The sequence below is a fragment of the Vanessa cardui genome, chromosome 20 (assembly GCF_905220365.1).
Source record: "Vanessa cardui chromosome 20, ilVanCard2.1, whole genome shotgun sequence".
Lineage (NCBI taxonomy): Eukaryota > Metazoa > Arthropoda > Insecta > Lepidoptera > Nymphalidae > Vanessa > Vanessa cardui.
In genome coordinates, this window is record NC_061142.1 from 9326156 (window position 1) to 9347780 (window position 21625).

General features: G+C 31.4%; 1 protein-coding gene across 1 annotated transcript; it reads left to right on the forward strand.

Moving 5' to 3' along the window:
- Nucleotides 1-441: 441 nt before the first annotated feature.
- LOC124538319 (egl nine homolog 1) lies at nucleotides 442-21617 on the forward strand. Its single transcript, XM_047115348.1, has 7 exons — nucleotides 442-1350; nucleotides 3953-4072; nucleotides 8163-8243; nucleotides 16137-16276; nucleotides 17551-17667; nucleotides 18479-18540; nucleotides 18996-21617. The coding sequence occupies exons 1-7, from the start codon at nucleotides 487-489 to the stop codon at nucleotides 19022-19024; spliced, it is 1413 nt and encodes a 470-aa protein (XP_046971304.1). The 5' UTR covers nucleotides 442-486; the 3' UTR covers nucleotides 19025-21617.
- Nucleotides 21618-21625: the final 8 nt, after the last annotated feature.

Sequence of the window (21625 nt, forward strand, 5' to 3'; positions counted from 1 at the left end):
ATTAAAGGAAATCAAATAAAAAGTTAATGGGAAATTATAATAAAAATTACAAAATTAATAGATAGAGGAATTTTCTAACAATTTATATGTTTGAAATAGAGTCTACCCGTACAAATCCTAAACTGATATCTAATTTAAAAGATACAAACATTTTAGTAAACCAGAATTCATAATTTTTTTTAAAAAAAAAAGAAAAAATACAATTGACGTAATTTCAACATTTATTAAGATTTGATCTTATGAATAATAAGCCACAATATAAATATAATTATCAATACACTTGTGAATTATATTTTGTTATTTAAATGTAGTTTCGAAGAATTATCAATTAAAATTAAATATGTTCAATCTTGTATCCGAACAAATTTATTTACGATATCGAGTCAAAGTAACAGAGTCCATGTCACATATACAAAAAAAAATGGGATGACGTTTAGAATTGACAGTCGTAAGGGCCGGCCTAGCACGAAATATTTCAGAATCAGAATGAATCAAGAAGGCGTACTTGCTTGTTGCGCCGTTTGTAACCAGCAGACTCATCGGAGATGTGGTCGGTGTCTTAATATTTATTATTGTAACACAGAACATCAAAGACAGGATTGGAAAAGACACAAAAGTGAATGTGCACCAAAGTTACAAAAGCAGAGCTTACAAAACGACAAAGCTATTAAACCATCTTCTCATAAAGATAAAGAATTAAAGATAGATGAGAAAAAAAGAATAAATATTAACACTTCAGTGGATAACAATAATAAAGAAGAAACGATACTAGTAGGCAACGAAGTGAGACGATTAAAAAAATCTAAAAAGAAAACCGTTAAAAAAGAGGGTAGTGACATTGCTAGTGATAATAAAAATACCTCGCAATCTGTAGAGATTATAAGTCATAAAGCAAACTTAAAAGACAATAGTGTTATTTCTAGTGTCGTGTATAGTAATAAAAACATTGTTAAAGTTAGTGCCATAACTCACGAGGGATCTTCAGAACAGGAAATATTGAGTGAAAAAGCTCAACAGTTGGGTACAGTGGATTTTTCTACTGCAAGTACATCTAATGTTTTGAAGGAGGTAAATAAAACTGATGTAAAAATGCCAGCTATACCTAGTGAGCAGCCCCCTAGGATGAGAGAATACCCTGAAGCTACACTCAGAGGTAGCGGAGCACCCTTCAACAACATGATGAACAGTTACTACATGGACCCAAGTGATCCCAACTATGAAATTTGTCAAAGAGTAATCAGGGACATGACTCAGTACGGTGTGTGTGTGTTAAATAACTTCCTAGGCAAGGAACGAGGACTCTTAGTATTAAATGAAGTTTTAGAAATGTACAGATCGGGAATATTCACAGTAAGTACAAACATTAATTTATACCTTAAGATACCATTATTAAGATAAAAAGCTGTAAGTGATACAAATTGATTCAATTATAGTCTTAGAAAAGTAGTCTTAATTTAGGAGAATTAAATAAATGATACTATTATAAAAAATATTGGATAAACAATAAGACCTTTATTGAAGTTTTTACAAATTAATATGAATGTCTAGAATTTGAAAAACAACACTGACATTCCACAGTTCATACAGCAATGTTTATGCGACAAGATTAAAATGATATTTAAAACATATGATGCAATTGCACTATTTTTCATGACAACTTTTTCGGTAGTATAATAAAAAAAATCTTTATTTCATCAAATTTATGTAAATAAATATATGATGGTAATAAACATGTTATGATTATATTATGTAATGGAATGCTTGGATAGTCTATTCAAACCACAAAAGGATTTAAAATAACATAAACAAAATTTAACATTAAACTAATGCAATATAATTAATCGACATGTTGAAAATTCCCTACAGATTTGTAAAAAAAACAACTATTAATGTCTCCAAAGTCAGTAACAGAACTTTGAAAGTAAAATTCAATAGACATTGGTGAGACGTTCACCTCACAAATTGCCAAATTTTACTTTTAGGACATAAACATAAATTATTGCAAGTATTTTGTTGCCAAGATAAGTCATTTGATTTATCATTTATAATAATTTATAAATGATAAATCAAATACATATATACATTATAAATTTGTCATCATACAATCAAGTTTTACACAAATTTTAAAAATAATTAGGACCATACCATAGTTATGTCTATAAGACTGCACCTGTTAAATACTTTATAATTATTCATCTATTGTTTCTAAATAATAATTAGTTATTATTAGTAAATGAGTATGCAGTTTCCATATTAGTTAAAATTTATATGAATCGTAAATAATTATATAAAAAAGATAAGCAATAAAATAATAATAATTAAAAACATGATGATATTAATATTAAATTGTTTTATATAATTAAGTAATATATTGCCATGCAGACAATAACATGTCTGCTTGTACTCAGGAAGTTACTGTGAAGCAATATTACATGCTTTCAATTTAAACTTACATCACAACTATTACCTAACAACCACGATGGACTACAACTTGAAACATATAATGTTTAAAATTAACAATAAATATTTATGTGTGAATGAAATTTGCATCTTTCTTCTTTTTACAATAACATGCATATGAGACAAAGCTTCTTAGATCCTTCATATAGATAAACCCATTGGTAATATGTTACTGCGATTAACCATTGGTGGTCATTATTACTTGTATCAGATAGTCTATGCACAAGACAACCTACCTATTTTTTTTAATAAACAAGCTGTATTTCGATTACTCTTCAAAATATTTCTTTCAAGATGTATGAAAATTGATTTAACATTTGTTTACTAATAAATGCAGTTACAACATTTGTATAAATGTACACTGTATATTAATTTTTACTTGGTAACCTTATATTAATAGCATTGACAAGTAAATTTTTGATTTGAAGAAATATGTTTGTGTAACAAAATACTTATACTAGTTTCGCTCGCGGCGTCGCTCGTCGCTCGGATTTTAGGGGGTAGTCATTTATGCTTCACGCAATATTATAGCCAATATATTATTCTAATGAATAAGTTCTGATATCAATTCAGTCGTTTTGTTTGGAAGAGTATTAAACATATAATATACAGTATTTCACATTTATAATTACAGTATTATTTTATTTATTATTAATAGAATTTTCTTAACCAATGATTGGTATAGAATCATACACTAAATGAGTAATTTTAAGTGTATTTTAAACATTGATAGTTATTAGAATTTCAGATATTAGTAATTTAATTCCAAAAAAAACTTGTGTTTAATTCAATAACCAAATAAATTTTAAAATAGCACAAGGTTACAAAGTTAAAATTAAAAACTAGACAACAGTTTATACCTGATATGGAAGTTTACTTTATTTTGGATAGGATTTTGATATCAAATAATTATTACTTACTATAATATATTACCACTGACTGGCAAATAGGACACCTGATGGTATATGTTCACCCAAAGAATATCATAATATATACTGTATTGGCGCCACTGCAGCAAAAAAACTCTTCGAATGCACCAATACAGGTTAAGTGAGGTGTTATTTATTTTTATATGAAAAAAATACGAAATAAAATAAGACCTATATTGATGCACTCGTAGGATCTTTTGCTTCAGTGGCGTTAATACGTAAGTATATATAAGTATATACGTAGTATTAATAAGGTAAGAAAACGTAACATATTCGTATACGTATACAAACGATGTATATACAATATATCGAATTATAGATATCAGTTTTTTGTACTTATGAGTAGTAAGACGATTCGGTTCAGAGGAAGATTTTTTTTAACTCTTTAATAAAAAAGTAGAACCGATATCTGTCGATTGGTGGTAAGAGTGCGATAGAACAATTAAGGTTTTTCATAGACGATTTAACATCTATTTTTGATTGGTGTATTATATTAAAAATATATTTGAAGGATGAAATGACTTATGAAACTGAATTTCAATTGCATATCAACTGTTCCCCAGGCAGGTCAACTAGTATCAAATCCAGGCAGTACAGAAGCTCAGACGATACGAAGCGATCGAATCACGTGGATAGACGGCAAGGAACCACACTGCTTCCACATAGGACAGCTCATCAATCAAGTACGTATTCCAAGAATCTATCATACAATACCACAAAAAAACTAAGCCAACATAGAATACTATAAGAATAACGTAATTTTATTGTTTCTCTGAGTGAATGATGGGGATTTGTCGAAGTACCCTGTACTTAAAGATATTGTTTAGACTTTAGATGATCGGTTAAACGATGCTTTGTCTTCTTATTTCGAATGAGAGATCAAAGGTGACTGAAAGAGAAAAAACTGTTTAAATAAACAACGTTCCTAAGTGAAACCGTCGTTGTTTATCAATGTATTCGAACTTATACGATTAAAATAGTTTAATTTTTGGTCTTTCATAGAATATATTCATAACTCATAGCATAGTAAATATTTTTTGGTGCAACAATATACAATAAAATTCATTTCGATATATCAATGAAGTTCATTAAATGTTCTTAATTCTCACGCGTTATGTCAAATAATTAATATGTACTAAAATTAAATGCCTCGAAGCGAGAAATAATTATGACATGATAGATATACATATAGCAACAACCCACAAGAGCCAAATAAACATTTGGCATCGAACTGACGCGATATCATTTGATCGAGAGCTTAAATAATCTATGATATTCATTATGGATTTTGCGAAAAATAACATTTGGAATGTCGATGGAACTTCTGAACTTTGGAAATAAAATTAAATACTGACATAAGTAGTTACGCGGAATAGTGTTGTATTATTTAATAAAAATGTATAATAATCAAGAACCGTTGGTACTGTACAATATAGCTGAGCTAATAGCAATTTGTACGGAATTCATTAATCTACGGTTTCTTCATTCTTTCTTCGATATGTATTTAATCATATGATACTAAATAAGCCGTGTTAGATTACTTTATGTGGTTCTAATCATACTTTTGCGGTATTATTATTTTAATTTTAGTTTTGTTAGAACCGCATACTCAAAATCAAAATAAACTTTATTCAAGTGGACTTTTACAAGCACTTTTGAATTGTCATTTAACAATTGTGAAGCTACCGCCGGTTCGGAAAGTAGATTCTACTGAGAAGAACCGGCAAGAAAATCAGTAGTTACTCTTTTTCAACATTTAAAAATACAATCATATTGGTTAAATACAATATATGTATGTAATGTATTCTGCCTGGAAGTCAACAGGTATTAATTCCAAGCTTTTTTATCATCTACATACTTTGTGATTTACTTCTGTCTATACGAGAATTATTTGTACCCAATATTGCCCTCTTGTCAAACACCATCACGAAATAAATTAGCAGTTAATTTCAAGGGCATTATTTTACATAAATGTAAAATTCTTAAAGACAATTCATAAGTATTTTTTCATCTATTATTGTATCGACATCGATAAAATATTTTTAAAAAGTGTTGACACCTATAAAAAAGTTTCTTTCTTATTTATCTTAATACCTTTTAGTTCTGGGTTGGAATATAAATGCAAAACACGGTTCGATTATACCAATAAAAAAATCGTTCGAAATCCCGTAGTAATTATAAAATAATAATGAATATACGACATCGTATCATAATACACAAATATCATAGCATAGGACGAATAACAGGATCTTCTATATAACTGTTCATTTCGCGAACAACGCCTCATTAATTCGACAAGCCGCGTACGAATTCAATAAACCGTTTCCTATGCTTTTCATCTATTGAGGCAGTGGTCATGGTTTTATGACTCAGTGCCCAGGAACTCGACGGATTAACAATAAAAAAAAATTAACGTAATTGACGTTATTATTGTTTATGTGCTACTTAAATTCGCATTATATTTAAATGCGATAAAATACCAGACAAATGATTTAATATCTTTAAGAAATTCTCAAACTGATAAGAGCTGATAATAATTCGATTTAATGGCGCCACCGATTGCATTGTCTTTCAGTAGCTGTTTCTACGTTGTATCATTTCATATACTTATATAAATATAGTTACGGTTGCTCGGATTTTTTTCTATGCCTAAAGCCAAAGGCAATTTTTCTACCACCACAGACTCACATGTGTCAACATCTTACCTGACATCCAATATAGATGATGTTTCCAGAGTACGAGGCGATTATAAGCACAAAGTATCTGAAAGCCCAATGGTGGTCTATCCGTATTTGAGCCCGCTATCTTAAATTAAGATCCTCACATCTATTCAATGGAATATCTCAGTCATTTAATAAGTAGTTGGTCTTACCGTCAGTGATATTTATACTGTATTGACTCGTTAAATATCATCTTAAAATTTCTAAATCAGATTTGAAGAGGCTTAGAATTGGGTTAACATTATTTGAATACAAATTTGTTATTACTAAGACCAATCTCAATAGTGTTTTCTCTGTAGATTTTTATTAATTATGTATATCCTGTTTACAAAAACGAAAACTTTCCGAATGTAAACAAACGAATAAACATAGTATTCGAAAAAATATGTTTGTATAACCTAGTGATCCAAATCGACTATATTTAGATTACTAGGTATCGCATATCCGTAAACAATAGCAAGTCTGTCTTACAAAACTTTTGTATATGTATCGTACGACACAACTTAGACGAAGCATCGGCAAATTCAATAACACCGATCACTGCCGATTAATACAACCAATAGAAATAGCACCATATCGCTCCATTCGACGCTATTCGTCGCTATAGATTCGCGCGTCAGTTCAACCCGAGAAAGCAAGTGCATGTAAAGTGCAACGTGTCAAGTTTACGAATATATTAAATAATTTTATATTACAAGTTACTACGTTTGTGTAAAGATCATATTCATTTAATAAATAAATATTGATAATTTGAGATGGCGTACTTAATTCGGAGGTGGTTTTACGCATTTCGCCGATGCTACGTCTAAGTTGTGTCGTACTATACGCACGTTACGAAATAATCGTTCATAAATAAGTGTGTCATTGCGTTATTTTAGCGTTAGATGTTCGTTCATTGAAAACGAATACAACGGGCCCATTCCCTTTCACGAGATGCAAACGTGACCAGCATCACACTTAAGTTAACCGTAACTAAACATACGAGATTGTAGGGAAATCATTAGCATCGCGATAATTGTAAGGGCATGAGTAATGTTGCCTTTTATGCATAGTAAGTATAATATATCAAGGAAAGGGCGTAGTTGAAAAAAATAGGTATAAAGTAAGTTTAATGATGGTATCGTTAAATAAAAGTTAACGATGATTCGTGTGTTTGTCATCACGTGAATCATTTGTGCCTATTTTTTTTAAATTAAAAACAACCATAATGTTTTTGTAAGTAGTATCTGATATTAGCAAGTTTTTGTTAAACTTGCTTAAAATGGATTTCGGATAATATATAAATGGAATAACAAATGATAGGATGTTATATCGGGACATGGGACGTCATAGTTTTTACTTTATAATTCACCAAATGTAATTTCCCTCTCTCTTCCCCCCTCTTCATCTTATAAACCGCTTAATGTTTTTACTGTATCAATAATTAAATTTATATACATATACGCTATGTTGGATAATAAATTTTAAATTTTATGATCCTGACGAGAGACTTCGACTATTCCATATTAATATAATATATAATTTTTTTTATTTTTTATAGTGTGGTCACCATCACTCAGACAATGAAGCTGTAAGAAATATTAACTATTCCTTACATCGTCAATGTGCCACCAACCTTGAGAACTAAAATGTTATGTCTCTTGTGCCTGTAATTACACTGGCTCACCCACCTTTCAAACCGGAACACAACAATACCGAGTACTGTTATTTGGCAGTAGAATAACGGATGAGTGGGTGGTACCTACTCAGACGGGCTTACACAAAGCCCTACCATCAAGTAAATGTGTATAATGTATATATGTCCATCAAATACGCTCTGTAAGAGTAACATCGGTTAAGTCACATACGCGCGTCATTCATACGACCGAAATGAATAATCTAATCTTTAATATCTAGATTTTCGATCGAAAATCTGATATGCGGTAAAGTTTGTTAATAAGGACATTCGATAATAATATTGTATTAATAAACAATTCTATGTATTTACCAAGTACATAAATTATTCTTACAATTGAATGAAATGAATTAAATAAAAATTTTGATTATTTTACAGGTCGATAATATAATACTGACAGCGAACAAAATGGTCAACAATGGAAAAATGGGGAACTACATCATCAATGGTAGGACGAAGGTAAGACGCGTTCAACTATTATTAAAAAATAAAGACTAGTCCTGAGTCAGGTATGTACTATTTTTAACTCGATGTAAACAAAACAACCCTGACTCTACATTCTGATCAATGAACCTGAGTCTAAAGTTCCTGATTTGATTCCTACACGCGACAAATATTACACTGTTATATGTACGCATATATCACTGTAGAACAGTGTTATTCTATAAGAACTCACTTCTCTATCTCACAAGTGAAATATTGAAAATAAACAACGACTCATAACGATACGCTATTTTAATCCGTGAATTATTTTGTTTATATAATAGTTTATTAAAGTTATCGCTTTTTGACATTTCACGATCGTGTTCTATGATGAGTTTCGATTTTTTTTTCTTACACAATAGTTATGTGTTAATTGTGTAAAGTCGGGTATAAATGAGAGAAATTTATAATAATTATTATACAATTTAATTGGTAGTCCATTATATGCAGATCGAATTATGCAGTTTAAGTTTTTTTTTTTAAATTACGTCGTTCTTGAGACTCCTTTAAACAAGTCTATAAAATTCAGTAAATAAATAGCTCACTGTAAGAATAATAATTAGCACTTTACAGAATAAATTTATAATTTAAAAAAATACATTTGCTCTAAGCGGTTGACTAATTATATTTTACGGCTTCTTAGGTTCACTTTCATACTCTGTGACCTTTTTTAAATATATTTAAAAAAGGTCACTAGACATTGTTAAACTATAGAAATTTAATTTTAATATTTCTTTTGATTGTTAAAATCATTTTTGTTTTATCAAAAAAAAACTATAAAATATATAAAAAAAATTGCGCATTCTGTCGTTACAAAATTTTAAATAAATGAGTTATGAGTTTTATCGAAAATAAAAACAAAAAAAACTGAATTATTCTCTTAATCCAAGATTGAAGAGAATAAGTTCAGTTGAACTATCCCCATTAATATGATCAATGGTAAACTTGATATTTCGTTGAATAATGGTATTCTAAAAATTATAAGAGTGTATTCATTAATAGTAGATATAGAGGTTATCATAGTTCAAATGAGATGAAATAATATCTACATTCATAAAATTTTACTACTATAGACGAATAGAAGGTAACGTGCTACTGAAAAGCATCTGAGTAGGTATCTATGTTTCCTAGGTAATTCTAATTTTAATAACGAATAAAATTATAGTATAAAGACTTATTAGGACAAGTGTTGCCAGAATGTAAAACTAATAATTGTAGCAGTTTTTGAAATAGGAATAATTATTTTCAGATATAAAACCTATTTTAACAAATAATATTATTACGATAAAAAACGTTAAAGAAGCTTGAAGTACTTATATTCAAGTAATCGTAGTTCTAGTTTTATATATAATACATAAATTTACGCCGAAATTATATTTACAAAAGTATAACATGTCTCCAGGAAATAACTATATAGAATATTTTACAACTATTATCTTAAAAATAATAATTTAATTAAATAATTTATCGTTTACGCTTGTCTTTGCGGTTCTTCAATATATATTTCTCTGTGTAAATGATTGATACTAATCCTGATTTATGAAGGATTTTCCTATTTGTAAACGAGTTTAAAGCGACAATGCCGTGAGTTGTAAAGATGACCGTTACTGAGTATATTTTGGGTTAGACATACCTTTTTTTAAAAATGGTCATATATTTTTTAAGTTGATTCAAACTTAAGTTTCAAAAATGAAGTTGAATAAAACTATTTTTATCTACATAGTTCAGTTCGATATTAGGATTATTTTAATATTTAAATTATTTATACTAATTACATTAAAAAAGTCTTCATTACTTTTTTATTCGTAAAATAACTCACTTCAGTCGCTATGACCTTTGATGGTGCGACAATTAACTTGCAATTAATCAAGGGCTAGGTTGCAAGGGCAGCATACTTTCTTTTTTTTATCATGCGACGGAATGCCGTTCATCCATTATGAAGCTTTATTTGTAAACACGCGTCTGGAAAAACACTCGTCGGTACACTGATAAAATAAAACATATGTAAATTATGATGACAGTAAATTTTGAAAGGAACACATTATAGCTAAATATAGCACCAGGTGCAGATTACGCTGAAACCCACGCATCAACTAATCATAGTTTGGCGCCGTGCGCTTAGCTAACGGATTCGCACAAGCGTATACCGTTGCCAATCTATTTCTATTTGCGCTCTTATCAGTGGCAAATGTGAATGTGTATCGTTTAGGATCGCGCTGATAAGTGTTAGCGGGCGGCGGGCGGTGCGGCGCATGCGCGGCGCTGGTACGGCCGTACGGCGTACGTGATCAACGGCATGGCGCCCGCGGGCGGACGGGCGGCGGGGGAGGGGGGGCTGTAAACATTGCCGTATGAACACGCCGTCCGCGCTTCCCCCGTATGTTTACAAACGGTGACGACATGCGCGCTGTAAAGTACCCCCTCATTGTTACATACTGTAGCCCTGCCTAAAGGTCCCTTCGTGTTACGTTCAACATAGTGTATTGATTTTAACAAGTTCACCTATTAAATTTCTTAGCAAAATTTTCTTTGTAGTGATTTTAGAAACTGGGTACGCAGATCATGAAAAACTTATTTGAGTCACGTAGGTAATTGTATATCAAATACAAATAAATGACTTGGGATATTTCTTAATAATTCTGTTAATATTAACTTTGCCAGCGTACGACGTATTATCCAAACATTGAGATGTTTAAACGGGTTCGCCGATTCTATTATCTGCTTGAACGTACGCCAATTTGAAAACTCATGTAAACATAACTAAACTGAAACGTGTACTTTGAGTACTTATCCTACAAATTGTGTTTGTTATAGATGTTGTATAATTACTAAAAAGTTGCTACATGCAAAATTTAAGTCTTCGTACAACTTTCAAATAAAAAATGTTCGTAGTATCTCATCCGGTATCTTGAGATCTGTGTCGTAAACGATAACAGCTGTTGTTACTTAAAAAAAAAAAGAGGAAACTACTACCAACTAAAAACCAAGTTCTCTAAAGTTTCACGTCAGCTGTTAAAAATTTTTTTAATCTTATTCCTAATTAAAATGTTTTTTTTTTTTAAATAATTCATAATTTAAAATGTATAATGGAAAAGATTATAGTTAAGGAGAAAATAAGTCTACGTGTTGACCGTGACATATTTCCAAAGCAGGTGATACCTACATATATCAACACTGCCCTCGTTATTTGATAACTGCTACAATTCCGAAACGTCAAATCGTCATTAATAATGACTGCGTTACGACGTTATAGCGTTAATATGACAGCTATTTCGATTTCAATGTCTACTTAACGATGTATAAACCGACACGCACTAACTACTTTTTCTTGGTAGTAGGGCTTTGTGAAAGCCTGTCTGTGACGGTACCAGTTACCACTCATCACCTATTATACCACTACACTGCAATATTTTGTTGTTAATTGTTGTTTTGAAGGGCGAGTTAGCCAGATACATATATGTACATCATAGATAGACATAACATCTTGGTTCTCAATGTTAATAGCGTATTTACAAAGTAACGAATGGATAATATTTCTTACACATAATTTGCTATGGGCGATTATGACCACTTACCATCAGATGAGATAGTATTCGATACAAGATTTTATAGATGTTAAAAAATCGTGGAGTTAATACCTGTTGACTTCCAAGCAGGATATCTTAATTTGAATAATTGTATTTAACTAACATCAATTTGTATTTTTTAAATGTTAAAAAAGAGTAACTACTGAGTTTCTTGACGGTTTTTTCTCAGTAAAATCTACTTTCCGAATCAGTGGTAGCTTCACTTAATTGTAAAATGACGATTCAAAAGTGCTTGTAATAGCCTACTTGAATAAATTTTGATTTGATTTTGATTTGATGGTCCATTTGCTCGTCCGACTATCTATGCCATAAAAAAATAAAACTCAGTAGTTTTTATTTATTTTTTCGTAAGAGTATGCAACACTAATGCAGTAAGTACCACCTACTTAATAATTATAAAAAGGGTGTGTTGTAAAGTTACGACAATCTTGTCATGGCATTTATAGATTCATCTACAAGTTATTTTTCTTACAGCGCCAATATCTTTAGACGATGATTTATGACCTTCGTTTTACCAGGTGAAACATTTGCCTAAATTTGTTTAAAAAGAAATTGTTTAAAAAATGAGGCATTTGCGCAACCGTATATGGATATCTCGTTGGTACGGGCTACGTTTTGCTTACGTAAGCAAATTGTCGCCAATAAAACAGTGCTCTGTGAGTTATGTTCCATAAATATGTAGGTCAGTGTGTTAGATAAGGCAAGGGTTTTGTTGCGCATTTTTTTTTGGTATATATACGAATATATTTATGAAATAAATGAAACTTACAACGCCTATTTCAACACAATAGTTCGTAGTAATAACTTTCATAATATACGAATAGAATAAATAATTTACATGTAATTGAAAGACGTTGTTACGTCAAAATAATAAATATTAATCTTAATATTGCCGGGATACTGTCTTTTATGGAATGTGAATGGTCATTCTTACACTAAGGTATGCATCGTGTCATCGATATAAAAACACTAAATCTAAGGCATTATAGCCAAACGAAAAAATTTTTTTTTTTTTTTTTTTTTTTTATGGAATAGGTGGCAAACGAGCAGGAGGCTCACCTGATGGAAAGTGACTACCACCGCCCATGGACATCTGCAACACCAGGGGGCTTGCAGGTGCGTTGCCGGCCTTTGAGAAAGGAGTAGGCTCTTTTCTTGAAGGTTCCCATGTCGTATCGGTTCGGAAAAACCGCCGGCGACAGCTGGTTCCACAGAGTGGTTGTGCGAGGCAGAAAATGTCTAAGAAATCGCGCTGTTGTGGATTTTCGGACATCAAGATGGTGCGGGTGAAACTTAGAATTTTGACGAGATGTCCGAAGGTGAAATTCAGCAGCCGGGATTAATCCGAACAATTCCTCGGAACATTCCCCGTGAAAAATTCGGTAGAAGATGCAGAGTGATCCAACATCTCTACGCAAAGCCAAAGGATCAAGGAGATCGGAAAGGGCTTGATCGTCGATAATTCGAGCCGCTCTACGTTGGATGCGGTCAAATGGAAGGAGCTGGTACTGGGGAGCACCCGCCCAGAGGTGAGAGCAGTACTCCATGTGAGGCCGAATTTGCGCCTTGTAAAGTTTTAGGCGATGGGCCGACGTGAAGTACTGTCTCGCCTTGCTGAGCACACCGAGCTTCTTTGAAGCCAATTTGGCTTTGCCTTCCAATTGACCGCGGAACTGAACGAGGCTCGAAATATCAACGCCAAGTATTCCGATACTACCTGTAGCGGCTATCGGGATGTTCTCAAATCGTGGAGATACGACAAATGGTGTTTTTTTAGCGGGTTTTTTTGTAATTAAAATTGTAAAAAACTAACAAACTTGATTTACTTATTCCTTGCTAATATTGTTATTCCTTGCTATTTCATAATGTTGGGCACTAAAAACAGTTCTTACCTATTTTAAGGTGAAGAACAAATTTTGTTATATGCAGTGTGTGGTATTTTAAATATGACTTGGAATTAGCCTCACATTTACATAAAAAACAATTGTATTCCACTTTCTTTCTTATTTACATAATCTATATACATATAGAATTTTGTTTGTTTTTTTCAATTAGTTTACGCTCAGTTATCAAAAGGCTTAAACGCTAAAATTTACCATTTCTTTATGCCTTTTTATCTTTATAAACCTATTTGTATAATGAACTGAAATTACTTATCCCTCTACCACAAGTTTTAATACGACCCTGTATACAAATATAATATACGTAAATACGCGCACGTGCTACGTTATACGGAAATAATAACAATATTGAGTGCATCTTGCTCGCGTTTGACGACCCTGAAATATATTGTTCATACTAAAGTGAAGTTTATTACAATGTCAGTAAGAACGATTTTACAATGACATTATTACACTGCAATGTTATTATGCTGTGGTTTGTTTACCTTTCTATTTGAGATCTACAGACGACATAAAGTACGTCATTTTATTTGTACATTGTGGGTGAGTTATTTGTGCCGGACCAAATAATCTTGATCCTTGTCCAAAATATAATATGTCCGAGTGTTTACTTGCGTTAAATTAGTTTTGTTAATTTAATTTGACTACAATCGATCAAGTCATCTAGTTCATTATTTCACTAAGAATGTAAATAAGAATAACTAAGTTTGTAACATATATAATCATATATATAAACTTAATTTTCATTTATAAGTAAATCATGATTATATGAAAATGATGTGATGTAAATATTTATCCCTTTTTTACAAAAGATAAAAACGAATCAAAACATGTCATATACTTACATTCAACAAATATAAGTAAATAAATATTGACAAATACATTCGTAAAATGGAAAACGCTGATTCGAGTTGATCGTAGCGCAAACTTATAAATGCGTGGTCATGCTTTTGGTTTTTCTTATCTCGAATTTACAGACGGTTATATTACACGGATAAGTGGTTTCCAAAGTTAACAAGACTTCAACCCACTTAACGAAACTAACTGTGTCCCACCTTACATAGCTTCAGTCAAATATCTATTCATATCAGTGTAATACTCCTCTAAGTATTTTACTAAGAAAAAGGAACATATATCTATATCACATATCTGAGATGGCCCGGAGGTTAGAACGCGTACATCTTAACCGATGATTGCGGGTTCAAACCCAGGCACGAAGCACTAAATATGTGTGCTTAATTTGTGTTTATAATTCTCGTGCTCGGCGATGAAGGAAAACATCGTGAGGAAACCTACATCTTTCTAATTTCATCGATATTCTGCCACATGTGCATTCCACCAACCCGCATTGGAATGGCGTGGTGGAATATGTTCCAAACCCTCTCCTTAATGGAAGAGGAGGCCTTATCTCAGCAATAAACGTTAATAATTTTTATGTAGAGTTTCTTTTCTTGAATAGAATTCGTAAGATTCCAATTCGAACAACGATAAAAACATATCACATTTACTATTAAAACTTATATAATACATATCACAAGTAAACTGAAACTGTCTCAATGATTTTCGAACATTATAGCTCAAATAAATGTAAGAAAATATGTGTAATATAAAAGTTTAGTTCATAAGGAAAATGAAACTTTCATACTCTATTTATACAAACGAGTACGAAATATATCAATGAATCTAGTTTCATTTGCTCAAGGGAATTCCCTAACGCACATCACACTCCCGCGTTATATAAATATAAGTAGGTACTTACTTACATTCGTCAAACTAATATTACTCGCTAAGAGGAAAACTTGTTGCATTTGAATGTGCAAAACAAATGTGTTGTAATTTAAACTATTTTCGAAATATACCATAGTTTCTTAAGATCTCTTGTATAACGAAAAAAGCAAATTACACAAATGTATGTTCACCATAAAACTTATGATTTTCTGATATATATCTTGTATAAAAATTACTGATGTTACTATAATATATATGTATATATAAAATATAGAAAGTTATTTATAAGTATATATAGAGGTACTTAAGGAAAGTCTCCATAACTACGTTTTTACGAAATCATTTTTTTTTCACAATTATAATTGAATAATTAAAATATAAATCCATGCCAGTTAAATCCATGAGTTTTCCAAAATAGAGTTACTGTGTTTGATATTTATGTTAAAGCAAATTGAATGTTAATCATAGTATCTTATTGAATAAAATAAAAATTTATAATTTTTTTTAATTGTTAAAAAAGAACGCTGACTTTCTTTCGCCTTATCTTCTCAATAAGAGCGAAAGCTTTTGCCCAGCAGTGCTGTTCATTTTGGTTATAGAATAGAAGAAAACGTTCTAAAGTACAGGTTATAACTTTAATATTTTATTCGCAGGCAATGGTGGCCTGCTACCCAGGATCTGGCAGCCATTACGTGAAACATGTAGATAACCCGAATAAAGATGGCCGATGCATAACGGCAATATACTACCTAAACCTTGACTGGGATGTCAAGCGATATGGCGGTCTTCTTAGGTAACTATTTAAAACACACGATTACGTTCTGCAACTTTATACACATACATGTTTCTAGTGTAACGAATCGTCTTGGTTCGAATTATGATGTGGTTAACAGGGTTATATCTTTTATAGGAGGAAAATAGGATCCTGTACTATATAAGATAAAAACTGGTACTAAATCACGAAACCTCCTTTATTAAGACATTCAAGTGTAGCATACATGTTATGTCTTTTGTATAACTATTGGTTCCTTACGCTTGCTTACTTGTCTAGTGGCCCCTGAAATCTGAACAACGTGCACGCAAATCAATGCACAAAACAACCACTTAATTTTGTTTTCATCGCATTCAAAAATTTTTCTTCCAAACAGGTACATATATTCTGCGCTCTTTTATACGAGGAAAGCCATCAGTCTTTATAGGTCTCCATAATCGATGATAATTTCGGCCAGTTGAATGCCCACTGAATCCAATGATTTGCACTTCTCTACTTTAGGTCTTCAGAAATCCTGATGGTCTCTGTTTGAGGTCTTTTTTCTCCATAGGTCACCAGTCCATCGATAGGATATCCGTTATTATTTCAGTTTGTTAATACCTCGAACTATGTCGACCTTTGTTCGTCAACAGATTTCTCCGTTATAAATTCGGTTGCGTAGCGAAATTCCGAGCATTGCTCTTTCTATGGCAACCTTGATATCGCTAATGGGGGCAAGTCCTACGCCTCCGATCTCTCTGACATTATTGACTTTTATATATGTACATACCTCGAATAGTTTTGGGCTACAGAAATTCGGCATTTTGTATAACAACTATTTATATATTAACGCACTAGTATTATTAATTCGAATATAAAAATGGAACCTGTAACCCCTAAAGAGTTCTGAAAATAATCTAAAATAGAGGATTTCTGTAACACAAATATACATAATAACGTATTTAAGCATATTTGTTATCATAAAATGATTACCAACTTAATCACAAAGACATACATATCTTAGTGATTAAGTTAGTTAAGTAAGCTGGTAATCATTTTATGATTATAAAGAGGTTAGTTTTTGTGGATTCAAAAAAACTAATCCAGTTGATATGGAATATTTACATAATTAAAGGTAATATAAAGGTTTTAGAAAGAATTAAACTATAAAGTACTTTTATACGTTGTACAATTTTTTGAGATAAACCTTGTAAAGGATAGCTAGTAACTAATATTTTAAGATTGCACAAATATAACACTACACGAAATTAAATTAAAATCAGATCTGTTTGAATTTTATTTTATCGTTATTACAGGGTTTTCCCGGAAGGTACGAATCAAGTGGCAGACATCGCGCCGATCTTCGACAGAATGCTTTTCTTCTGGTCAGATAGAAGAAACCCACACGAGGTACAACCTGCGTACGCGACTAGGTGAGAATTAACAAATGTAATGTAATTTTTAAGACCAATAATATATTTTTTGGTTCACTCAAGAGTATATCAGTATATATCTTTTTTCATTTTCATTTTTCACGGATAGCCTCGTTGTTCCAGTGGCAAGCTTATAAGGATCGCCAAAGGTCTTAGAATCGAACCCTTTGTTGGGTCAATAAATAGTTATGTATGTAAAACGTCCTGCGCAGTTGGATCTCCTTTGAGAACAGTCGCTGTCATCAAATGTCCGCTAGGAGAAATTGAGAATGAAGAGTACTCCTTGCCTCATCATTAACTTCAGCATTATTTCTTTCTAATGTAATCAGTCTATTAACTAATAATCTGCCCAAATCGTTCACGTTTTCGCTTTTGAGTTTCTAGAGCATAAATGAATATAAGCAAAAGCTATTCATCGTATAAGATTTTAAATTAACATGGTTATTTTTATTGTTAATGTTATTCGGGATATTTCGAAAATATCTACGAATGTCTTGTTCACGAGAAACAAGACATTCGTAGATAAAATATCGAGCTCCACCGAACAAAAATAAAAAACATGGTAAATATCCCGAAATTAATAACTTTAATAGCTATTCGTCGTATTTTTTTATCTTAGCGCTGAATCAGTTTATACAACTTATTATCCTGTAAATTAGTAGGACATGTATGCGTAAGAAATGTAACTAAATGGGCAATTTGGTCATTTATTACACTCAACTATTTTCTATTTCCTTCAATGTTTGACAATGCATACCAATGTTACCAGTATGAGAAATTTTAAATAAAACATCCATTACATTAATTTCAGATATGCAATTACACTGTGGTATTTCGATGCTCAAGAACGAGAAGAGGCAGTTAGAAAATACAGTAAGTTACTAATTTTTACATTGAATTTTAACGTAACATTTTTTAATGTTCCAATTATTAATATTATTTTTTTATTTAGCTACAATGATGTTCTAGTAAACAGATATGTCATTAACGCGCAAAAAGACTAGAAAACGTCCTAATTGGGATGTTGGTCGTTTTCATCATAATTATGCCAGTAATACGTTATAATACATCATAATTATTTAGTAATACGTTTTGCGTAATTAAAACATCTAGTTATCCCTTTTACTTATTGTTTTTATCAAGCTATCCTTTTTACTTGTAACGAAATGTCAAATAAACGGTCCCCGGCGCGGCACATTTTTTTCTGTTGTTTAGTATGGGTATAACCTATCTGTTTATTAGAATATCATTGTTTAGCTAAGTCATTTTGACGATGTATTATTTTACTATTTCGTTAGATTCGATTTTTGATTTTTACTCTGTCGCAGAGCGCGGTCAACCGTCGTCGAGTAAGTGATGTTGGGAGCGCGGGAAACGGCGCGTCACGTGCTCTTAGCGAACTGCCACTAGATACAGACTATACACGTAGGAGTGCTCACACACGACCCGAACCGTGGCCGAGTCGATCGAACGATTGGTAGCGCAACTTGTTTATGGCTACCGAGATGACAGTTTGAGAATGTGATGAGCTTACAAGCCGGTGTAAAAAGTTATCGTATTTTTAATATTACTGAATAAGTTTAATGTAATGAAATTTTAATTGTAAAATAAAATTCAAACCAGATAAATTTTAGTAAAATCCATCCAGTTTATCAAAGGTGACGTCATCAAAGAATTTGTTGAAACCTCTCATAGTAAAGTAATAAGTGTTCTTCTTTTATTATTTAAACACAAGTCAAGATATAAATGTGTATTTACGAATTATTTATCTTGGTTTTGTGTTTTTTTTTTTTAATATTAGAAACGTCGAAAAATTTCATGATACAATAAACCGGCCTATATTTTAAATATATCAATCGATTCTTACCGAATTAGTTGCGAGTTATGTTTGTAATTAATTGTTTTCAGTTAAACCGTTGTAATATATTTTCTAACAGTAGTTTAAAATAATTTAAGTTGTTTCTTAAGTATTATGTGTCATTCATTGCAGTTCTTAGTTGAGCCGATACGCTGATGTCTATTATATTTTTAATCTATTATTAAAAAAAATGCTTGTTTTGTTCACTGTTCCATTCATTCAAATCGTTCATCTGATTGTTATGAACTTATTGGTACGTGGGAATCTCATAGTATCCAATGATTCATGCTCGACATGGTATGGTCAGCAAAAAAAACATATAGGAACATTTCATTGTCATCATAAGTGAATATGCCCCTGTCTGCTGCGAGATCCCATCACTCAATGAATCATCACTCAATTAAAGCCCCAACACTGCAATGCCCAGGGTTTCTGTGTGTGAAGTTTGTTGTTGTTGAATCTGTGCTGTCAGATGTAAAGTGATGTTTAAGTTAGAATCCATCTCCAGACAGTAAGATATTGAGTATTCAGGATGTAACCTGAATTTGCCACAGTAGTCTCCCCTTCCTCGCCGTGCAATCCGAGAGCATTCAGATATATGACAATCAAAGGAGTCTTATTGTCTCTTTCCAACATATGAGGACTCACTTTATTGCTATCTACTCCAATGAACGCTATAGTAACGTTTCACTACTTCGTCAAGGGCATGAAACAAGACATCAGTTAACATCTTTAATTTGTCGCTTAGAACCTCACTATGTGTGATGAATCAGCAGTTCTATAATTATGAACTACTGATCCCTCTGAGCCATCCTTGGGACCTTGTGTTCTCTACCTAAATCTGCTGAGATAGGCTATATTTTGAATTGAGCAATACCATCGTGGCTGTCAGGATTTGGATCTTTAGTACTCTAAGATCTCTTCTACCAGTTTTGTATGATACATTTTTCTTTCATAACCTTAAGGCCCCTTTAAGACGCCCCAATTAATATTTTCTTTATGCCTTTTTCCATATTTTTTTTCAAAGAAAGGATCTGTTCATACTCATGTGAGGTTTTATAACTTAAGACTGAATAAAAATTCAATTCAATATAGTTAGAGATTTTCTGTTATATAGCTATATTTATTGTTGTATTAATTTTTACTGTATATAACAACTTGTGTAGTGAAATTTGATTTGTATCAGTAAGGCTCAAAGCCAGTATTCCTCTAGTGAATAATTATTATGAATATTATTAACTAGTAACGACTTTAACAGATAAATGTATCGGTTTGTCAAAATTAAGGTTATAAGTGCGTTCGATTTAGTTTGTATCTGAAATTGTATAAATTAAAATTTTGTTATATATTGTCACAAACTTTTAATCATTAGAAAATACAAAGAATTATGTGAAATTCGTTAGCCGTGTAACTGCCAACAGAATTGTATTTTTTTTTATTTTGTACTAATCTGTCTGAGAAAAAATTACTTGTCTAGAAATTCTTATTATGTAAATAATTTTAAATGGATTTTATTTCGATTGTTTGTGCGAATAAAAAAAAGGAAAGTCTGGAACCAATACTAGAGAACAATTTGTATATCTCCTAACCTAACCTCAATTATTGACAGGACTATGCTATATGTTTCTCTTTCTCACGTGTGTGGTTAAAAAAGGATAGCAGTCAAGTCATTTCAAAAATTGTCAAGAGTATTGAGTGTAGCCAGATATGATAATTTGATATATAATAGTTAAATAATTATCAAATATGAATTATTCTCATTTCAATAGTACTTTTGTAAATTTCATTATAATAAAGTGTGTTGTTTACAAACAGTGTGTAAAAAATATAGTATTGAATTTTATACAAATATATTATATAGGTACATTTGTTAAGATTATATTCCTACTTTAAATTGTAATTTTTAAGTAATATTGCTTTGTCATGAAAGCGTTTTTATTATTTTGTGATTTTATAGCTTGTTATAAATATTGTAAGATTCAGTGTTGTCCAACAAAACTGTTTTATTTATTAGCTTTTAAAACGAATTAAAGTTATTTCAAGTCATAAATTAAGTTGTGGACACATCTGGTATTAAATTTTTCTTTTTATACATGCCTT